General features: G+C 43.9%; 2 protein-coding genes across 3 annotated transcripts in view; one reads left to right on the plus strand and one right to left on the minus strand.

Annotated features, from left to right (window-relative positions):
* Window positions 1–1,090: 1,090 nt before the first annotated feature.
* On the minus strand, window positions 1,091–5,706 carry LOC126048684 (deoxyuridine 5'-triphosphate nucleotidohydrolase-like). The gene is made up of 2 exons (XM_049823980.1): window positions 5,112–5,706; window positions 1,091–2,796 (listed from the first exon to the last, which is right to left on the minus strand). Exons 1-2 carry the CDS (start codon window positions 5,697–5,699, stop codon window positions 2,731–2,733), a joined length of 654 nt encoding a protein of 217 aa, XP_049679937.1. The 5' UTR covers window positions 5,700–5,706; the 3' UTR covers window positions 1,091–2,730.
* A 4,282-nt stretch (window positions 5,707–9,988) lies between these two features.
* Window positions 9,989–17,421, plus strand: part of DTNBP1 (dystrobrevin binding protein 1) — a 69,483-nt gene continuing 62,050 nt past the window's right edge. For both annotated transcript variants that reach the window (XM_049823877.1, XM_049823878.1), the window contains exons 1-4: window positions 9,989–10,144; window positions 12,692–12,742; window positions 15,797–15,847; window positions 16,689–16,749. In XM_049823877.1, coding sequence (XP_049679834.1) covers window positions 10,029–10,144; window positions 12,692–12,742; window positions 15,797–15,847; window positions 16,689–16,749 — 279 coding nt within the window. In that variant the 5' untranslated portion in view covers window positions 9,989–10,028. The remainder of the gene's footprint in view (window positions 10,145–12,691; window positions 12,743–15,796; window positions 15,848–16,688; window positions 16,750–17,421) is intronic.

Consider the following 17,421-nt stretch of genomic DNA (forward strand, 5'->3'; position numbering starts at 1 on the left):
AATGGATTATATTCCGCTTCAGGTACCAGCAACATTGTTCCGACTCCATATCTGCAACTTGATTCCACCGCCACATCTTTTATAATGGGGACCCTAAAAGGTTCCCCTTTTGCTGCAATTACATTAACTTTATTCCCAGATATTTTACATCCCGAAGGTAATGATTGTATAGTAGACCTTTTGGCTCCAATATCTACAAGAAAGGTCACCTCCTGGCACTGAGGACCCACTTTTAAAGTTATCAAGGGCTCTTTCTTACCAGGGGTCCTCAGCACATAGAGCCCCTGACCCCGCTAATCCTCCTGGAACGCTTTTTCATCCTGAATCCTTTTTCTACATTCCCTCTTCATGTGTCCTTTTTTCTTGCAATAGAAATATTCTACGGCTTTATCTCCTTTCCTCTCGATTCTTTCCTTATCTCCCCCACCAGGCCTACCGGGTCTCCTTATCACACCCTTCTGTCCTTCTCTTACCGCTGCAACCAACAGCCTAGTCTGTCGCTTTTCAGTTTCCTCTTCTCGCCTCACATACACCTTCTGAGCTTCTCTAAGTAATTCATCCAACCCCCGCTCCTGCCAGTCCTCAATTTTCTCCAACTTCTTCCTAATATCTCCCTATGATTTGGCCACGAACTGAGTTTTCAGCAATGCTTGTCCCACAGGAGTGGCAGGATCTACCCCAGAATATAACTGGAAGCTTTTCCTTAACCTTTCAAGCCATTCTGTTGGGGTGTCATCTTTTTTTCTGCTGTTCATTGAAGGCTTTATTAATATTCTGTCCTCGGGGAACAGATTCCCGTATCCCCTGAATTATAATTGTTCTCAAGTCTGACATATTATTCCTGTGAGCCGGATCGTGATTATTCCAGTTTAGCCAATTTAAGGGCCATTTTTGATCCGCCACCGGGCCAGCCTGATGTTGCTGGTCCCACACTCTCATTCCAGCCCCTCTAATCATGTCCCTTTCTTCTACGGTAAATAATATGCCCAGGTGTTGGAGCGGCGGAGGAATGCACATAAGTCGACCCAATATGAGTGATAGAAGTGATTCAACTTTATTTGCACGGATAGCTCATATTTATACAGTTTGCGATAATTATGCCTACTAGTCCTAATATGATTGGTACATTGCTAATGTTTATTCATTACTAAAACACACCCACTTGTGGTTGGCAGCTACACGTGTTCAGTAACTTTCTCATGAGAACTTCTTCAAAAGTTACTTGTGAAGTTATGCCAAGGTCACACCGTCCCTGTCTTTCTCCTGATAACAGCGAGACCAGCTGTTGTTTTTCTCCCAATATCAGTAAAGCCAGCTATTTTCAGCCAAGGCCTAGTCTTGTTGCTCAAACTGACATTCTTTCACACAGAACTCTGCTCGCACAACTTTTCCACAGGCCCATGTCCTTTTTCAGCAAGCCACTTCCCAACAATTCCCCCTTTTTGTGTGAGTAGAGCTTGGTGTGTCAGCTTTGAGACTCCTCTCATCATGTACCCATACGCAATTTTAACTATTACACAGATTAATATCAATATACCCAACCATCGTAAGGCTTCCTTAATCAATGACATTAGCCGTGGTGTTATCCCACCAAATATTGACTCTAACACCCCATCAAACCAACTAGTTTCTTGCTGGATCTTTGTGTATGTTTCTTCAGCCAATTTATCTGTTTGTGAACAGATTAAGGTAAAATTTTAACACCTGCTGTATTGCCCTTTGCAAAGATCTGTGAACACAATTAATTAAACACAGTAAAAACAACATTATACCTAATAAAATACATAAGCACACAAAAAGAGGTTTGATTAATAGCTTTAGCTAGTGACACCCAAACATTCTTACTGTCCCATGGCGTTAACCGATGTGGATCAATCACCGGTGTCACTGTCATGCTGCTTACTACAGTCAGTGTGCTCCATATCAATCTCAGCATAAGGTTTCAAATTTATGGGTAAATCAGGAACATATCTGCCAGACATGGAGGATGTGATTTTTTGTCCAATTGCTGTCAAGGCTTGCCGTCCCGGTGCACTTAGTTGTCTTGTAGAAGTTAAGCTATCGCTGCCCCTCAATAAATCCAGCAGCAGCTGTAAGTCTGTATTTGTAATACCACAACAAGGTCGAATCCACTGTAGGTCTCTGTTTAAATCTTTCTCCCTCTTTTTGTTTTTGAGCAATCCAGGCTTACTTAATAACTTGGGATGCCATTTTCCTTAATAAGCTGAACAAGGTAAAACTATTACAATAGCTACAATCACAGTAACTACAATAATGCCCATAATTCTTTGAGCCAACCTGTTACCCCTAATGACCCAGACCATGAGGACTATGAGGAAAATGAACCATCCATACATTCTTGTGCCATCTTGCTCCACGAACTCAGCCCAGCAATCGGTAGGTGCCAGCTTTCCGTGGGCGTCCCCACAGAGGCAACGACGGCCTCACCGTACACCAGCCCGATGCTCTTCGGAAAATCCCGGTATTTATACATTTGCAGAGGAACGGGTTTTAGCACACGTGGCCAGCGGGTGCCAAAAGTCCGCCTCGGTTGCAATCTATGACGCATGCGCTCGCTGGCCAGGCGCGCTGCACGAGTCATAGCCATCTTGTCTATTGGTTCGTGGGCTTTACGATACAGTTGCGATGCGCAGAGAATCTTGACCTGTTATGTTAGCCAAGGTGACCTATACATTAGTTTTTGGCTGAGGTGGTATTCATATTGCCACATCATCTATGATGCTCCAGATGATGATGGTCGTGCAAATCGAACAGGAGTCCGTCGTGGGCCTGTATCTGTGGAAACACAATCAAACTCGTTCCCAGGTTATTAATGGAAATAGACCTTACCCCTAATTTTGGCTTTAAATAACTTTTACATTTACCCCACACTGTCTTCCCGTAATCACACTATGTTTAATCAAATTATGCTTAACACACTTTTTACCTAAAGCAAGTTCTATATACAATAAGGCACGCTGTTCTAAAAACCTCTCTGAAGGACTCAGTGTCTGCTAGTAATACTCTATTAGTTAGAATCTGTCGGATCAGTGGCTTCAGCACCCGCCGGTGCCGTGCCAGTCGCCATTGGGACAATTCCGGGTCCAGCATCAGTGCGAAGCCATGGCTTGACCCACTTAGCTGGGATCTCCCAGTAAGTTTTACTTCTGCTGATCCGCACCATTTCCCGGATTCTGGGTCCTTATACATTACCATGATTCCTGTACTTTGTTGCGTCCTTTCTGCCTGTAAAAGAACATGATGCACTACCATTGGTGGGTCTTTGTGATCACCTGTCAATCTAAGATAATTTAGCACAAATAAGTCTTTGGCCAATCGTTCCTCTGGGAGTAAGCCCTGGGTTCCCCCTTTTTGTTTTTGCAGCATGTTCTTTTAAGGTTTGGTTGGCCCATTCGATAATAGCCTGTCCTGTGGGAAGATGTGGAATACCGGTACCATGATGAATTCCCCACAAATTACAAAAATCGAGCAAATCGTGTAGAACTGTAGGCTGGGCCGTTGTCCATCTTAATTTCTTTAGGCACACCCAGTACTGCAAAAGAAGCGTGAAGATGTCATTCAATATGTAAGGCCTTTTATCCAGTTCGTGCCGTGGCCCACATGGCAGCAGGATAGGTATCAATACACACGTGCACAGAACGCTTTGCACCAAACCACGTGACATGGGTGACATCCATTTGCCACAACTGCAGTGGCAAAAGACCTCATCGGTTAACCCCACGGCCCAAGCCCAGCCCTTCCTTTTGACAATCAGGGCATGCTTTAACGATACCTTGGGCATCAGTAAGTGGTAAGTCAAATTGCTTTGTTAACATCCTAGCGGGTTGGTGCAAGAACGCATATGATTGCCGTGCTTTGTTGAAAACGATTCCCTGGAGGAGGCTCCCGTGGCGCTGCAACCAATTGGTGAGCTCTGTCATTTCCCGTTTCTCATCTGCACAGTGTTCTCATACCCAAGAGTTCTACCAGAGGGGTCGTATCGTCATTAGTGATACCACAAAGATTCCGCACCCACTGGATATCTCCCACAAGCTTCTGGACATCATGTAACATTGAAATTTCTCATGTTATTTGAACCTTCTGAGGTTTAACATTACTAGCATTTATGTGCCACCCCAAATACTTCCAAGGTGCTGCCTTTTGCACCTTTTCAGGAGTGATTATTACTCCGCGATGGCTTAAGATGTCCTGCAATTGAGTTAAAATCTCATCCTGTGGCAAGTTACTGAGGTAACTGCTTTCTTACAGGCTCTGATGCCCAGGCCACATACACCTGACGCATCGTGGGGGAATTGCGCATTCATTGCGGTAACACGACCCAATGGTATCTCTTATAGGGATCTGCCTTGTTAATTGATGTTACCGAAAAGGCGAACCGTTCAGCGCCATCTGGGTGCAATCTTTTAGATTTATAATTAACAAATCCCATTCTTCTGGAAGCATAACTGGAGATGGCAAACCTGGCTGCAGGGCTCCCATACTGTGCATCACCACATTCACAGCTCTGAGATCATGTAACAGTCTCCGCTTCCCACTTTTCTTGGGAATGGTAAATATTGATGTATTCCATGGACTAGTAGAAGGAACAACTTGTCCCGCTCTCAACTGGTCCTCAACTAACCCTTGTATTTTTAGTAGCCTTTCAGAATTTAGCAGCTACTGATCAATCCAAACAGGTTCATCTGTTTTCCAGTTAATTTTCAGAATCGGCTACCCCTCAGTGACCGCTCCTAAAAAGGATGCGTCACTAACATTGCCTTCATTTGGCTCAATAAATCATGGCCTACGAGGCCAAACAATTCAGTTGGGGTAGTCATGACATACAGACACGTCGTAATGTGTTCACCATCGGGGAACACAAATGTAATCGGTAGCTGACTTACTAAGGTGGCTTGTGTGCCCCCTATCCCTGCAATACCAAAGTTTGGATTGATCGATGGCCATGATGGAGGCCAAATGCATCATAAAATAATCGTAACATCAGCTCCTGTATTGATTGTCATCGGTTTCTTGACGACAACTCCATTGGGCCCTTCCAATTGCACTACCTTTTCTGGTTTACCTCTTGTTGTGTCCATGGCAAAGTATACCTGCGGTTTCTCTGTGGAGCCGAATCCACCATCTCCACGTTGTACTTCACCTGGGTTCGGAACACACGACCTGAATGGAACTAATTGTGCTATTCTGGTACCTTTAGGAATAGAAACAGGAGGGATTAAAACATGAATCATAATTTTCACAGTCCCACAATAATCTGCATCAATAAGCCCTGGGAGCACCAGAATTCCTTCTAGAGCTGTTGAAGATTGCCCCATTAAAAATGCACTAAGTCCAAACCCCAATGGTCCCTTTATGTTGACTGCGGTTTCCACATCCACTCCAGAGCTTCCTGCGGTGGCGGATCTGGTGGTTGCGAGGCTGCCTGAGGGCTGGCAGCTCAAGCCCCTTGCATTCGTGTCGTCGCGCGAGGGGCCTTCGCAGTCGGTGTAAAGTTTCCCTTCTTCCTGTATTCTTGGTGGTATGGTTATCTTTCTTACACTTGTTGCAGCACTTACTGTTAACAGTACCTGTACATTTGCTCCTAATGTGTCCACGTTTGCCACAGTTAGAACACTTGACCAAGGGTGTCTTACTGGCCTTGTGTTTCTTTGTAGCTCCTTGGAGAGCTGTGGCAGCATAGGCTACTTTCTGTGAGTCCACTGATCGATCCGTGTATTCTATCATATCAACGATGTCTGCATTTTTCGGCAAATTACACAATGCTTTGCGTGTCTTTTCAGTAGCATTTTCAAAAGCGAGTATTTTGAACATGTTTTCTTTCATGCCCTCGTTCATGTCAGGGTGGTCATAAATTGTATTCTCCTGTTTCACCTGGGTAAAAGCATGGCTGTACATATTGTCTGGTACGGTAAGAAAAGCTTGATACACCAAGATCTGTGATAGATGATGAACCTCAGTGACACATTGTAACTGAGCGTTCCCTGATGCGAAGGGTCCAGTACCCATCGGCATCTGCGTGGTTACTCCCCATAGGGGATCTGTTTGTTGTCGTGATGTTGCTTGTTCCCTATCACAGAGCTTCTCCCACTGCCAGAAAAACACTAACATTCGGGCGGGTGTCAAAATCAACTGTGCTAGCTGTTTAATATCTTGAGGTATCAGCGTATCAGCAGAAAAAATGAATTGCAGTATTTGGTGAGTTAACGCAGATTTGATTCCGTACTGACTCACAGCATTCCTTAATTTCTCAATGACCTTCCAGTCAAACACCTCCCATTTTTTCTGTCCATTTGATGCAATAACTGGGAATGCTTAGAGCATAGTCCCTTCTATAATGGCATCTGTTATTACACCCCTCCAATGTCTCTGCCTTTCTTCTGCAGCGGCTATTACAGGCGGCTCCGCGTCTGTCACGGGTGCGGTTGGTTTCCCCGTCTCTTTTCCCCATTTCCTTTAACAATTCTAACATTGTCTCTTTTTGTTCTATTATTAGAGTAGCCAAGTCCTTGTTTGCATTATTTGAATCAGGGTGTATGCTAGGTATAATTTGTTCATGTTGAACGGTGGTATCTGAGGGCTGGTTTTTCGTAGGCAGATTTTTACTCACTCCCTGATTCTGTAGGGTTTCCTTTAATCGTACGGTTAGGGAGGCTTGGGAACTGTCGGATGGCTGATTAATATCGGCAGTCCCAGGGAGTGGAGCAGAAGTCAAGGGCACGAGAGTAGGCGAACAAGCTCCAAAAAGTCTCTCTCGCTGCATTATGTTTTTCTCCCCGCTTTTCCCTTTCGCTTGCGGTTGGAGAGAGAGAGCAGCAAAAGCAGACGCAGACGCTTTACGATCTGCTTTCATTTTTTACAGAGTTGTCTTAATCAATTTCCATAAAGTTGCAAGATCTTTAACTTCTTTAGACCCGTCACTAATTTCATCCCATAGGGAGGTTCCGATAGCATTCCAGGTACTAAGCTCAGAAGCTGTACCCACACTAATTGAAAGGTTTCTGTCCTTGCTTCATTAGTTTTTTAGCTGATTTATCATCATCAGTTACCATATCCCATAATACGTCTCCTAATCTACGCCATTCACTCTCCTCAAATAATAAATCCGGATTCTTAAAGCATCCCTTAACACGACCTAAAGCAACTAATCCCAAAACTTGCTTAACGCAATTTACCCCCCGCTTTTCTAAAAAGCACAGTAATAATTTTAGGGCTACCTCTTGATCCATTGCCGGCCGGCTTCTTGATACTCCTTGGTGCTACCTTGATTAAGGCACCTCGGTTAAAAAGTCTTTGCAGCCTTTTTCCAGTAGCCCTCACTGACGGCGAACCCCTTTTGGACGGTCCAGGCACGAGAGTTAACACACCAACCAACACGATCAGCGTTCGGTTAATCTTTTGCCCCCCGGTCGCTGCTACCGGTGCTTCTCAGTGTCCGTCGCTCCAATTCCCCTTTCTTCGGTCCCCGTTCGGGCGCCATTTGTTGGAGCGGCGGAGGAATGCACATAAGTCGACCCAATATGAGTGATAGAAGTGATTCAACTTTATTTGCACGGATAGCTCATATTTATACAGTTTGCGATAATTATGCCTACTAGTCCTAATATGATTGGTACATTGCTAATGTTTATTCATTACTAAAACACACCCACTTGTGGTTGGCAGCTACACGTGTTCAGTAACTTTCTCATGAGAACTTCTTCAAAAGTTACTTGTGAAGTTATGCCAAGGTCACACCGTCCCTGTCTTTCTCCTGATAACAGCGAGACCAGCTGTTGTTTTTCTCCCAATATCAGTAAAGCCAGCTATTTTCAGCCAAGGCCTAGTCTTGTTGCTCAAACTGACATTCTTTCACACAGAACTCTGCTCGCACAACTTTTCCACAGGCCCATGTCCTTTTTCAGCAAGCCACTTCCCAACACCCAGGATAGACTGTAATTCCTCCCACAAATTTGGTCCCAAGAATTGATCCAGCCGCTCGGCTACCCCCAGGGGATCATCTAACAAACTCCCCATTTCTTTCTTAAATTCCCTCACATCCCCTGTATTAAGGGGAACTGCCACATACCCCGTTCCCGGTCCCCCCTGTCCATCCCCACCAGGCACTAACATTTCTCGAAGAGGAAACAATCTTTCCTCTGCTCGCCTTATTCTATTACGTGTAGACCTTATGGGAGGGGGTGCCAGGGTCGGGGAATCAGGTTCCAAATACGTCCCTTCCTGGGCCTGGGCTATTTCCTGGCCTTGGGGTGGGTCCTGAGGCGGAGGGGCCTGAGGGGTATAGGGAGGGGGCCAAAGGAAGTCCTCATCATCTTTTCTAGGTTTATCTGGTCTGTTCTCCCTTAAGGCAAAGAGGCATGTCGGTCCTCGGGATTGGGGAATCCATAAGGCAGCATATTCACTCTCCTCTGGGCTGGCTGGTGGTCTCTTATTGTTTACCCATATGTTTAATTGTTGACACACCCAATCCTCAGAGGACCCGAACACGGGCCAGAGTACATGAGGATTGCTGAGAGGTTTCCCACACCAATTCTCAATACAATAATTAATCATCTTCTCCTTAGATTTTTCCTTTCTCTTTGGTGAACTGTCCCAATATCTTATCATCAGGCCTAGGGGACTATCTGGGGGTTTGTCTGGTAACTTATCTTTCCTCCCCATCCCCATGGGTCCAGAGGACTTGCTTTTCCTCTGTCCCATCTTCCGAGGTGCCCTTTATCCACACACACACTCACTTCCCCTCGGTCGTGACTCGCTCCCTCGCGGGCTACGAGAACTGCACTGCTGGAGGGTCCGCACTCGTGTGATCTCAGAGAGACCTCTCACACAGTCGCACCTCGGGATAACCACCCCAACCAAATGGCTCACAATTTATATACTCACCTGCTCCTGAGGTCTTCGTTTGGTCTTCGTGCACAAAATTTAAGGGGTCCTGCAGGTTCTTTTGCTCAGTTATCGTAATTTAAAGGAGTTCGTGGGTCCAGGGTGTGGCGATGGCACCTCTTCAAGATGGGGCTATCCAGGGATAGGGCGCCTCCCCGCTTGTGAGGGTCCGCACCAAAGAACCTGGATCCGAGTCACGGCACCAAGTTTGTTATAGACGCTCGTGACAAATTGGAGGAGCCAATTTGTATTAAATAAAGGATTGAATTTATTAGCAAGTGATAAGAGAGCAAAACAGCGCTGGGCGGCCGGGGAGGCAGTGCTCCGCCAAAAGCTCGCAACTTTCTGTTATAGTTACATTCCTTTTATACAGTTTATGCACCCCTCCCTTGTCAATCTTCACCTTGTCTTGTTTCTCTCTTTTTTTTTTCTTTGCTCGTGTAGGTTCATTATTGGGTGGATTCGGTCCATCTTCTCAAGGGGAAGTGTCTTTTTGATGTAGAATGTCTTTTGTTGTGGAGATGTGCAGTCGTGGTAGAGTTAATCCCCTTATCTAGTAAATTATAGCTGTTCTCTTTCTCCTCCTTATCTAGTAAGTTATATTTGTTATTTTTTTTCCCTCGTGACCTTTACGCAACATTTAAGCAAGCCCTGCTTTTCTTTTTTTTTTTTTCCCACAAAGCATTCGTTTAATCACAATGTGTGTCTTCCCCCTTCCCGATTAGTATGTAAGTAAATTATCATACTGTTGTTTTAACACCATTAGCCGAATTGATTCTATTCTGCTTTGAACAAGGGCTACAACTTTTATCTAAAATACACGGACCAAAGGTCAAGATTAGCAGTAAGACTTTTAGGGGTAATTGTGGAGAATGTCTCTAACCCCCATGTGCGATTTCATGAACAAAGTTAACCCGTTCATTACATAGCTCCCCCTCAGTAGCCCCCCGACACCCCCAACTTTCGCAGGTAACTCGCGCCCTCACGCGCCGCGCCCCGCCCCCGCGAGGCCCCCGCCGGAAAAGAGAGGACGGGCCTTCCGCTGGGCGCGAGGGCGGTCATTAACCCTCACAGGCTGGCCGCCGCGCCTGGCACCGCCCGCGGGCTGAGGGGGAGAGGGAGGAGCTATGCCCCGCCCCTCCCCTCCGTCCCGGCGCTGGCCTCCGCAGCCGGGGAGAGCCGGGACGATGCTGGAGACGCTGCGGGAGCGGCTGCTGAGCGTCCAGCAGGACCTCACCGCCGGGTGGGTAGCGCTCCGGGCCTGGCCCAGCACCGCGGGGCTAGCGGGGGAGGGGGGGGAAACGGGAGAGGGACCCGCTGCCGGGCGGGGAGGGGGAAGCAGGTGACCGGAGGCCGGGACGGGGACTGGCCTGGCGGGCGGGAGGGAGGAAGAGGAGGAGATGGCGGAGGCGGGATGCCTGGGGGGGAGGGGGGTTTTGTCCTTTCCTCACTGAGGCTCCGCGGCGGTGGCTGTGCTCTCTCCGGGGCCGGGGCGGGCTGGGAACGCGGCTCCTGGGTTTAATCTGCACCCCGCCCCCCCCCAGAGGCTGCTTCCCGCCTCGGTTGAGGGGCTCATGGCGGGCTAGCGAGTCCCGGCAGCTGCGTGGTAGCCCCCAGCTGCAGTCGGGAGTTGAGGGGAGGAGGTGCCTTGGTGTTGGGGAGGCAGCTGCGGTCGGGGGAAAGAAGGGCTGCTGTTCTGAGAGAATGAGGAAGATTTGAATGGGGTCAATTAACGCGCTTGAATTTTTTATGAAGTAACTGACCTTCAGGGTTTTATGGATTAGCGTAATTGCTTAAAGAGCATTGCTGTACTGCGTTCGGCAGATGAAAAGCGTTTCTTTCCTTGGAAGATAAGTTACTGGCACTTGGGGAAAAGAAGTGCAGGATAAGTGCAAGGAGCAACCCCTTGCTTACATTAAAAAGTAGAAGGATATTCTTCCTACGTTGCCTCACAAGGTTTTTTTAGGTAGGCTCTGTATCAATGCTATTTTTAGTACAAGGAGGTGGTCCAAATGAGTGTTGCTGGAAGTCGGTGGATAGCTGGAGAACAAAGTCATGCCTGTGCTGCAAAACAGTTGCTTCATAACAAGCCACAGGAGAGTATCGTGTTGTAATCAATTACTTTTTAAAACTACGTGGTCTTTGGCTATGTTGAGGCTGCCTTATAATACCCCTATGGTGAATATTTATATATAGTGATAGAGTCTGTGTATTCCAGAAACTTAAAATAAATAGTTTATACTGACTTACTTGCTAAAATATCTAAATTTTGACCCATTTACCTGCAAGCAATCTTTTGCAGGAGGAGGAAGAAAAAACCAAACCCAAACTCCAGCAGAACAGTGAGCTGTGTTTATCTGTGCTCAGGCAGTTTGTGTGCTTCTGCCAGCTTGAGCGATGTGTCTCACACTACCTCTACTTTGTACAGAAACACTGCTGAAAGGAAGTTGATATTGTGTAGTCTAGTGGTAAATACTTTTACCTTTACTTCTGACTGCCTGGCAGATACTCCAGTAAGAGAACCAGTAGTGACCCAGCATTTCCTTCTATCCCTGTATACAGAGGAGTGCTGCTGTTACAGGCTGGGGTACATACTAGGGAACATGACAGAGAAGAAGAGCAAGTTGCAGAGCTTTCTGCAACAATGGTGGTCTTCCTCAGTGTGCTGTGGTTGTTGCTACTTGGCTTGACTTATTAACAGCTCTCTAAACAGGGAGTGGAGACCTTAACATATATTTTCTCAAACTGTCAACCACCTATTTTGCTATAGAGCTTTGAGTGTCTTTGAGTTGCTGTAAATTGGTGGTGGTCAAGACTGGGGGAGTGACTGGGCTCACCCTAGAAGCAGCCTGAATATTTGTATATTAGTGTGTCACTGGGTCACTCAGGATTACGTATGTCTGTGTCACGTCTGGAGGATATCTTTGGAGCTCGTAGCTCATTTTCATCTTCCTTGTGTCTCTGTGTCCTTTATTTCTTCCTAACCCTTGCTGTTCTGGACAGCTGGGACTCCAAAGGGCATAGAGGCTGGGGACATCCATCATCTTGGTGGTCAGAGAGTAGCAGAAGGTTTTGGTTCTCACTCTGCCATGCCAAATTGACTAGCATATACGGGTTGTCTGAAAAAGAGTAAAGAGTGGAAAAGAGGTTTGTGGGGTGTCATTTGTTATCAGTTAGGGTTTTAGGGTTGGTTTGTTTGTTTTGTTTTTTTGTTTTTTTAGGAGCAAGGTACTAGTTTAGTTTGAAACTGGCCATAGGTGAAACAAACCTCAGATATGCTCAGTAGCAGTGCATTGTGGTGATGCGGCTGGAGATTCTGATAGCTGGCAGAAGAAAGTTGTGCTTGTGCTAGTTTTGTGTTGACAGACTTATGGCAAGTGGGTACAAATATCTATCTCTGTATGACTGTCTTGCTTTTCGTTATCACGTATGCCTTCTTGTAAAGGGTGTTCTTCAGGATTAGATTGATTATTTCTATGCAGATCTTTAATACCTGTCTGCTAAGGGAACAGTATCAAGAGCCGGATGACTTGGATATATAGCTCCCATTAAGATTTTTGTACCAAATTGCTTGACGCACTTGTAGAAAAATCATAATTTAGAAGCGGTGTGGGTGGAAATAATTTTGTATGACAATCTCCACAAAACTAAGTGAAATTTGATTCATTTGTGAAATAAGATGAGATAAAATTAAGTATAATAGGCTGGAATTAACACATTATGTGTTCAAACAAGTTGTTCTCTGTTTTTGGTGTTGGAAATGTCTGATGGTTTGTGTTTTGATTTATAGGTTTAAGACCTTGGGTGACAAATCAAGAGAAGCAAAAAAAAGCAGGCAGAGGTACTTCCGAACGTCTTAATGTATAGCATTGATCTAGGATGTTCTTGTTAAAGAAAAATTTGAAAGTGGCTCATATATGATCCTGTTACAAAAACACTTGCATATAATTTTACAGAATATTCTTTTGATAACAGAAAAGCTTAAACCTAATATTGAAATACTTCACTTAATGGAACCTTGATTGATAGGCCTAAAGAATTTCTGATGGCCATCAATCAATTTATAAATGACTGTTTAAATTATATGAATATTCAGTGTTCTTGTACAACTTTATACAAGATTCAGGTTGCAGTACAGATGCAGAAATGTAATTGTTTACAATCTCTGTAAATATCATGTACTAAAATTGTAATTCAGTTTTTTAGTGTAACAGAAATATGAGCCTTTTTATTGTGGAAAATGTATGTATAATGGAGTACTTTATCTGTTTTTATCTCTGTTGGAAAAAGATTTAAGACTTGTGGTTTTTTATCCTCTGCATTTTAGTATATTGTTCATTCTTTCAACCTGTGTAAACTATGGGGAGCAACTACCTAACATCTGTAAATTATGTCTGTGAATGTTGCTTCTTCAAATAAGCTCAGATGTGCTTTAGTGTAAAGCATGTTCTTACTAAAACACAGCATGCAGACACAAATTAGTTTTAAAACAAGCCCTGAACAAAAAATAAGGCGTCTGAAATAAACTGTATTATGTTCTGAAACTTGATGGTTTGGATGTAAAGGTTTTTTACTAGAAGACTGGTTATATTGACAAGACACAGAAACTAAACTAAGAATGGGTGAAGGTTTGAATAAAACTGTTTTAGGCAACTGCCTTCTTTGTATGTTTCCAGTCCACAATATTTTGGTTCATCTGGTGTACTGTAAATATCCATCACTGAGAAAAGCACTGAGTGAACCAATTGGATCATAACAAATAAGGGAATGCCAGGGTGACTTCTGCTTTGCTGATAATGTTCTGGAACAAATATAGCTTAGCTTGATTGTAAAGATGGCTGAGAGCTTGTGGGTCAGGATCAGAGGAGAGGCCAGTAAGGGTGGTAGCATGATGGGAATTTGTTCCTGACCGTCTAATCAGGGAGTGAATGATGTCTGCTCTAAAAAACTTGAGGAATTCTCTGTATCATTAAACCCCTGTTCTTGTGGGGGCCTTTAACTTCTTTGACATCTGCTGAAAGGGCAAAACAGCAGGATGCAGTCAAGAAGCATTCTGAAGGATGTCAGGGATAACTTCTTGATGCTCACTTCATAAATTCTTTGGCATGCAGTAATAGCCTTAGGAAATCCAGAGCTCACCTAGAATTGATACTTAGAAGAGAAGTTGAGGACAAAAAGAAGAGCTTCTAGCCCTGCATTGGAAATTAAAAGGCTGAACAAAGAAAATGTGGGATTGCTGATGAATGGGGTGGATGATTTAGTGACAGCAAATGTAAATGTTGTTGAGGTACTTGATGCTTTTGTTGCTTCAGTCCTCACAAACAAGGTCTTCCAGTGGTCTGTGCTTAGTGGAAGGAAGACCGACCAGTAGTGGATGAAGGATCTATTTGGGGAACTTTACCCATAAAAGCCCATAGGGGCCAAGAGGTACTTCATGAAATTCAAGAGGTATAAATCCACAGTCTTTCCCTGAGAAGAAAGTATCCCCTGCCACAATACAGAGTGGGGCTGACTGCCTTGCAGGGAAGCAGCTTTGCTGAAAAGACCCTGGGGGTCTTGGCAGAGAGCAAGCTAAATGTGAGCCAGCAATGTGCCTGGCAGCAAGGAAGGCCAACAACTTTCTGGACTGTATGAACAGGACCATAGGCAGTAGAATTGGGGGAGGTGATTATCTCCTGCACTCAGCACTCCTTAAACCACATCTAGCTACTGTGTCCAGTTTGGGCCTCCAATGTGAGAAAGGCATTGATAACCTGGAGCAAGTTTAGCGGAGGGCCACCAAGATGGTTGGGGCTGGAACCCTCTGTGTACGAGGAAAGGCTGAGACTGGGGCTTTTTCATCCTGGAGAATAGATGACTTTGGGGAGACCTAGCAGCAGCCTGTCATTGCCTATGGAGAGGTTATCAAGGAGACTGGTGTGTGGTAGGAACACAAAAGATGATAGGCATAATAAATTGAAATGAGATGTTCAAACAGGAAAAAGCTATAAGGGAAAGCTTTTTCCTCATGAGGACAGTCGAGCAGTGGAACAGGTTTCTCACAGAGCCCGTGAAGTTTTTGTTTGTCCTCAGAGGTTTTCAAGTTACAACTGGACAAAGCCATGAGCAAGCTGGTCTGATCCCATAGCTGGTCCTGCTTTGAACAGGAGGTTGCACTAGAGATCACCTGAGGTCCCTTCCCACCTCACTGATTCTATCACTTTTCCCTTGGTTTCAGGAAAAAAAGGTTTCATTTATGGTGGTTGTTTTTTTTTTTTTCCCATTCAAATTGTTTGGATGACAGTGCAAAATGGTCTACTCCAGTAATCCTCCAAGAGACAAATCTTGGATGACATCAAGACCGTCATGTAGTATGTCCTTAAAAGTGCTGCATTGTTAGTTTTCTTTAACTTATGATAAGTTGCCTTTATATTTTAAGCTGTTATTAATGAAAATGTATGCATGCAATAGGAGATCATTAGGGCATTAAACTGACAAGGGCTCTTTAGCTTAGTATTTTTTTTTTTAATGTAAAGAACTTGTGTAGTAGTCTTATTTTCAGAATGTTTCTGTCCACTGTTTTAAGTTAAAACAATGTTCATCCTGCATGTTTGTTAAGTGTACTAAGAAATTAATTCATAAAAGTTGTTTTTAATGGACATAGTCAAAAAAAGGAAAGAATGGGCTACCATAAAACAACAAGGAGAAAAAAAACAACCCCAGCTTTGGAATATTCTTGCAAGATACACTGTGTAATGCATTTTAAACCAGAATTGACAAAATGTTTGTGAAAGTGAACAGTAGGGAATATTTCTGTGCTCAGCATATCTGTCAAACGCAGATATCTGTGCACACATTTTTTATAACAACCTTCTATTCGTTAACAACATTTGTATATTTACAATTTGTTTTATAGAACTGTTCAGTGTTTGCCAGAGTTTTCTGCTGGACTGGAATTACTGAGCAGGTATGACCTTTCATTTCTTTGTTAGTGTCTGCTTCCTATAATTTCAGAAATAACTTTATTAGGTTAAGAAAATGAGAAGAAAAATCAAGGTGTCACGAATTCTGCAGTTGGTAGAGTGGGGGTCGTTACCAAATGATAAATATGTTTAAAGTTTGCCCAATCCTGAAGTGCTGTCATATTAATGAAACAGAAGTTCTGGAGGAAAAGCAACATTTGAAAGATTACATTAGTTCATGGTCTAATGCACAGGGATGAAGGAGATCAGCACTGAGGCCCAGCCTGTGGTTTAAATTTGATGTTTTATAACTTGTACATATTTGATATGATTTCATTCTGGTATAATAGAGACAGTATGCCTGTCATTGCCATGAAGAGAAGGTGTATTCCATGTGTATTTAATCACATTTTTTCTGAGTAACAGAAGCTATCTGCATTACAAATTTCCTTTGTATTTTTTTCTTTTAAAAAAATCTCCTTTTATTTAGGGCGGGGATGTGTATGATTACAATCTTGTTAATTTTTTTTTCATTTCCTTAATGAAATTGTGTTCCAAGTAGTACTTAAGGCTTTCATGTGTAGTCTTATAAATATTGCTGGGTCCATTTAGCTCTTAATGTAAGCTAGCAGGTTAAAAAACATGAATCGCTTTTTCTGTGAAATAAATTATTTCTTACTGTATACTTGTCTTGGTAGAACAGTAAATACCAGAAGGAACTGTACAGCTTTTTAAACTGTTATTTCTGGTAGTCACTGTAAATATAAGCACAGTGGCATCCATAAAATCCTCTTCCTTTGTAAGGGGAACATAGTAAGAATAGTAATTTATCTTTCTTCTCTTCAGATATGAAAATGCTTGGGCTGCCCTTCACAAAGGAGCCAAAGATTGTGCAAAAGCTGGAGAGGTAGGAAAAATTACCAATGCCACATTTGAAATATTTTTAAATGTACAAATCATTTTAAACTAAAATTTTTAGTACCAGCATACTGGGTTGACCCTGACCACTAGGTAAGCACCCACACAGCCTTCTTCACTCCTCCACCAGTGGGACAGAGGAGAGAACGGGAAGAAAAATGAGAAAGGTCATGGTTCAAGTTATTAATTGAAGGACAGAGGAAAAACAGGTGATGCAAAAGCAGTCACTTATAACCTCCCACAAGCAGACCAATGCCCACCCAGTCTCAGAACAATGGTTACCTTGGAAGACCAAACCCTTAGTTTTTATTCTTGAGCATGTTGTTACATGATATGAAATATCCCTTTGGCCAGTGGTCAGCTGTTGTGGCTGTGTCCCTTCCCAACTTCTTGCCTACTCCCAGCCTACTCGCTGCAGGAGGAGCGGGGGTGAGTGGGGAAGAGAGAAAGCCTTGACACTGTACAACCACTGTTCAGAAATATCCAAAAACATTGGTGTGTTATCAACACTGTTTCAGTTGGAAATGCAAGACACCATATGGGCTGCTATGAAGAAAATTAGCTCCATCCCAGTTGGATCCAGTACAACCAGTATAATGAAAAAGTAATGCTCTGTATTGCTGCTTGGGAAAAATGCCAAGTTGCATTGCCTTTCACTGTG

This window comes from Accipiter gentilis, chromosome 20 (assembly GCF_929443795.1).
Source record: "Accipiter gentilis chromosome 20, bAccGen1.1, whole genome shotgun sequence".
Taxonomy (NCBI): Eukaryota; Metazoa; Chordata; class Aves; order Accipitriformes; family Accipitridae; genus Astur; species Astur gentilis.

Excerpts from the sequence above, each read along its gene's own strand:
- LOC126048684 (XM_049823980.1), bottom strand. The coding sequence starts at position 5,699 with ATGCTGCCACAGCTCTCCAAGGAGCTACAAAGAAACACAAGGCCAGTA. Across the intron at positions 2,797-5,111 it reads GCTCCACAGAGAAACCGCAG|ATACAGGCCCACGACGGACT; the intron begins GTATACTTTGCC and ends GTGTTTCCACAG.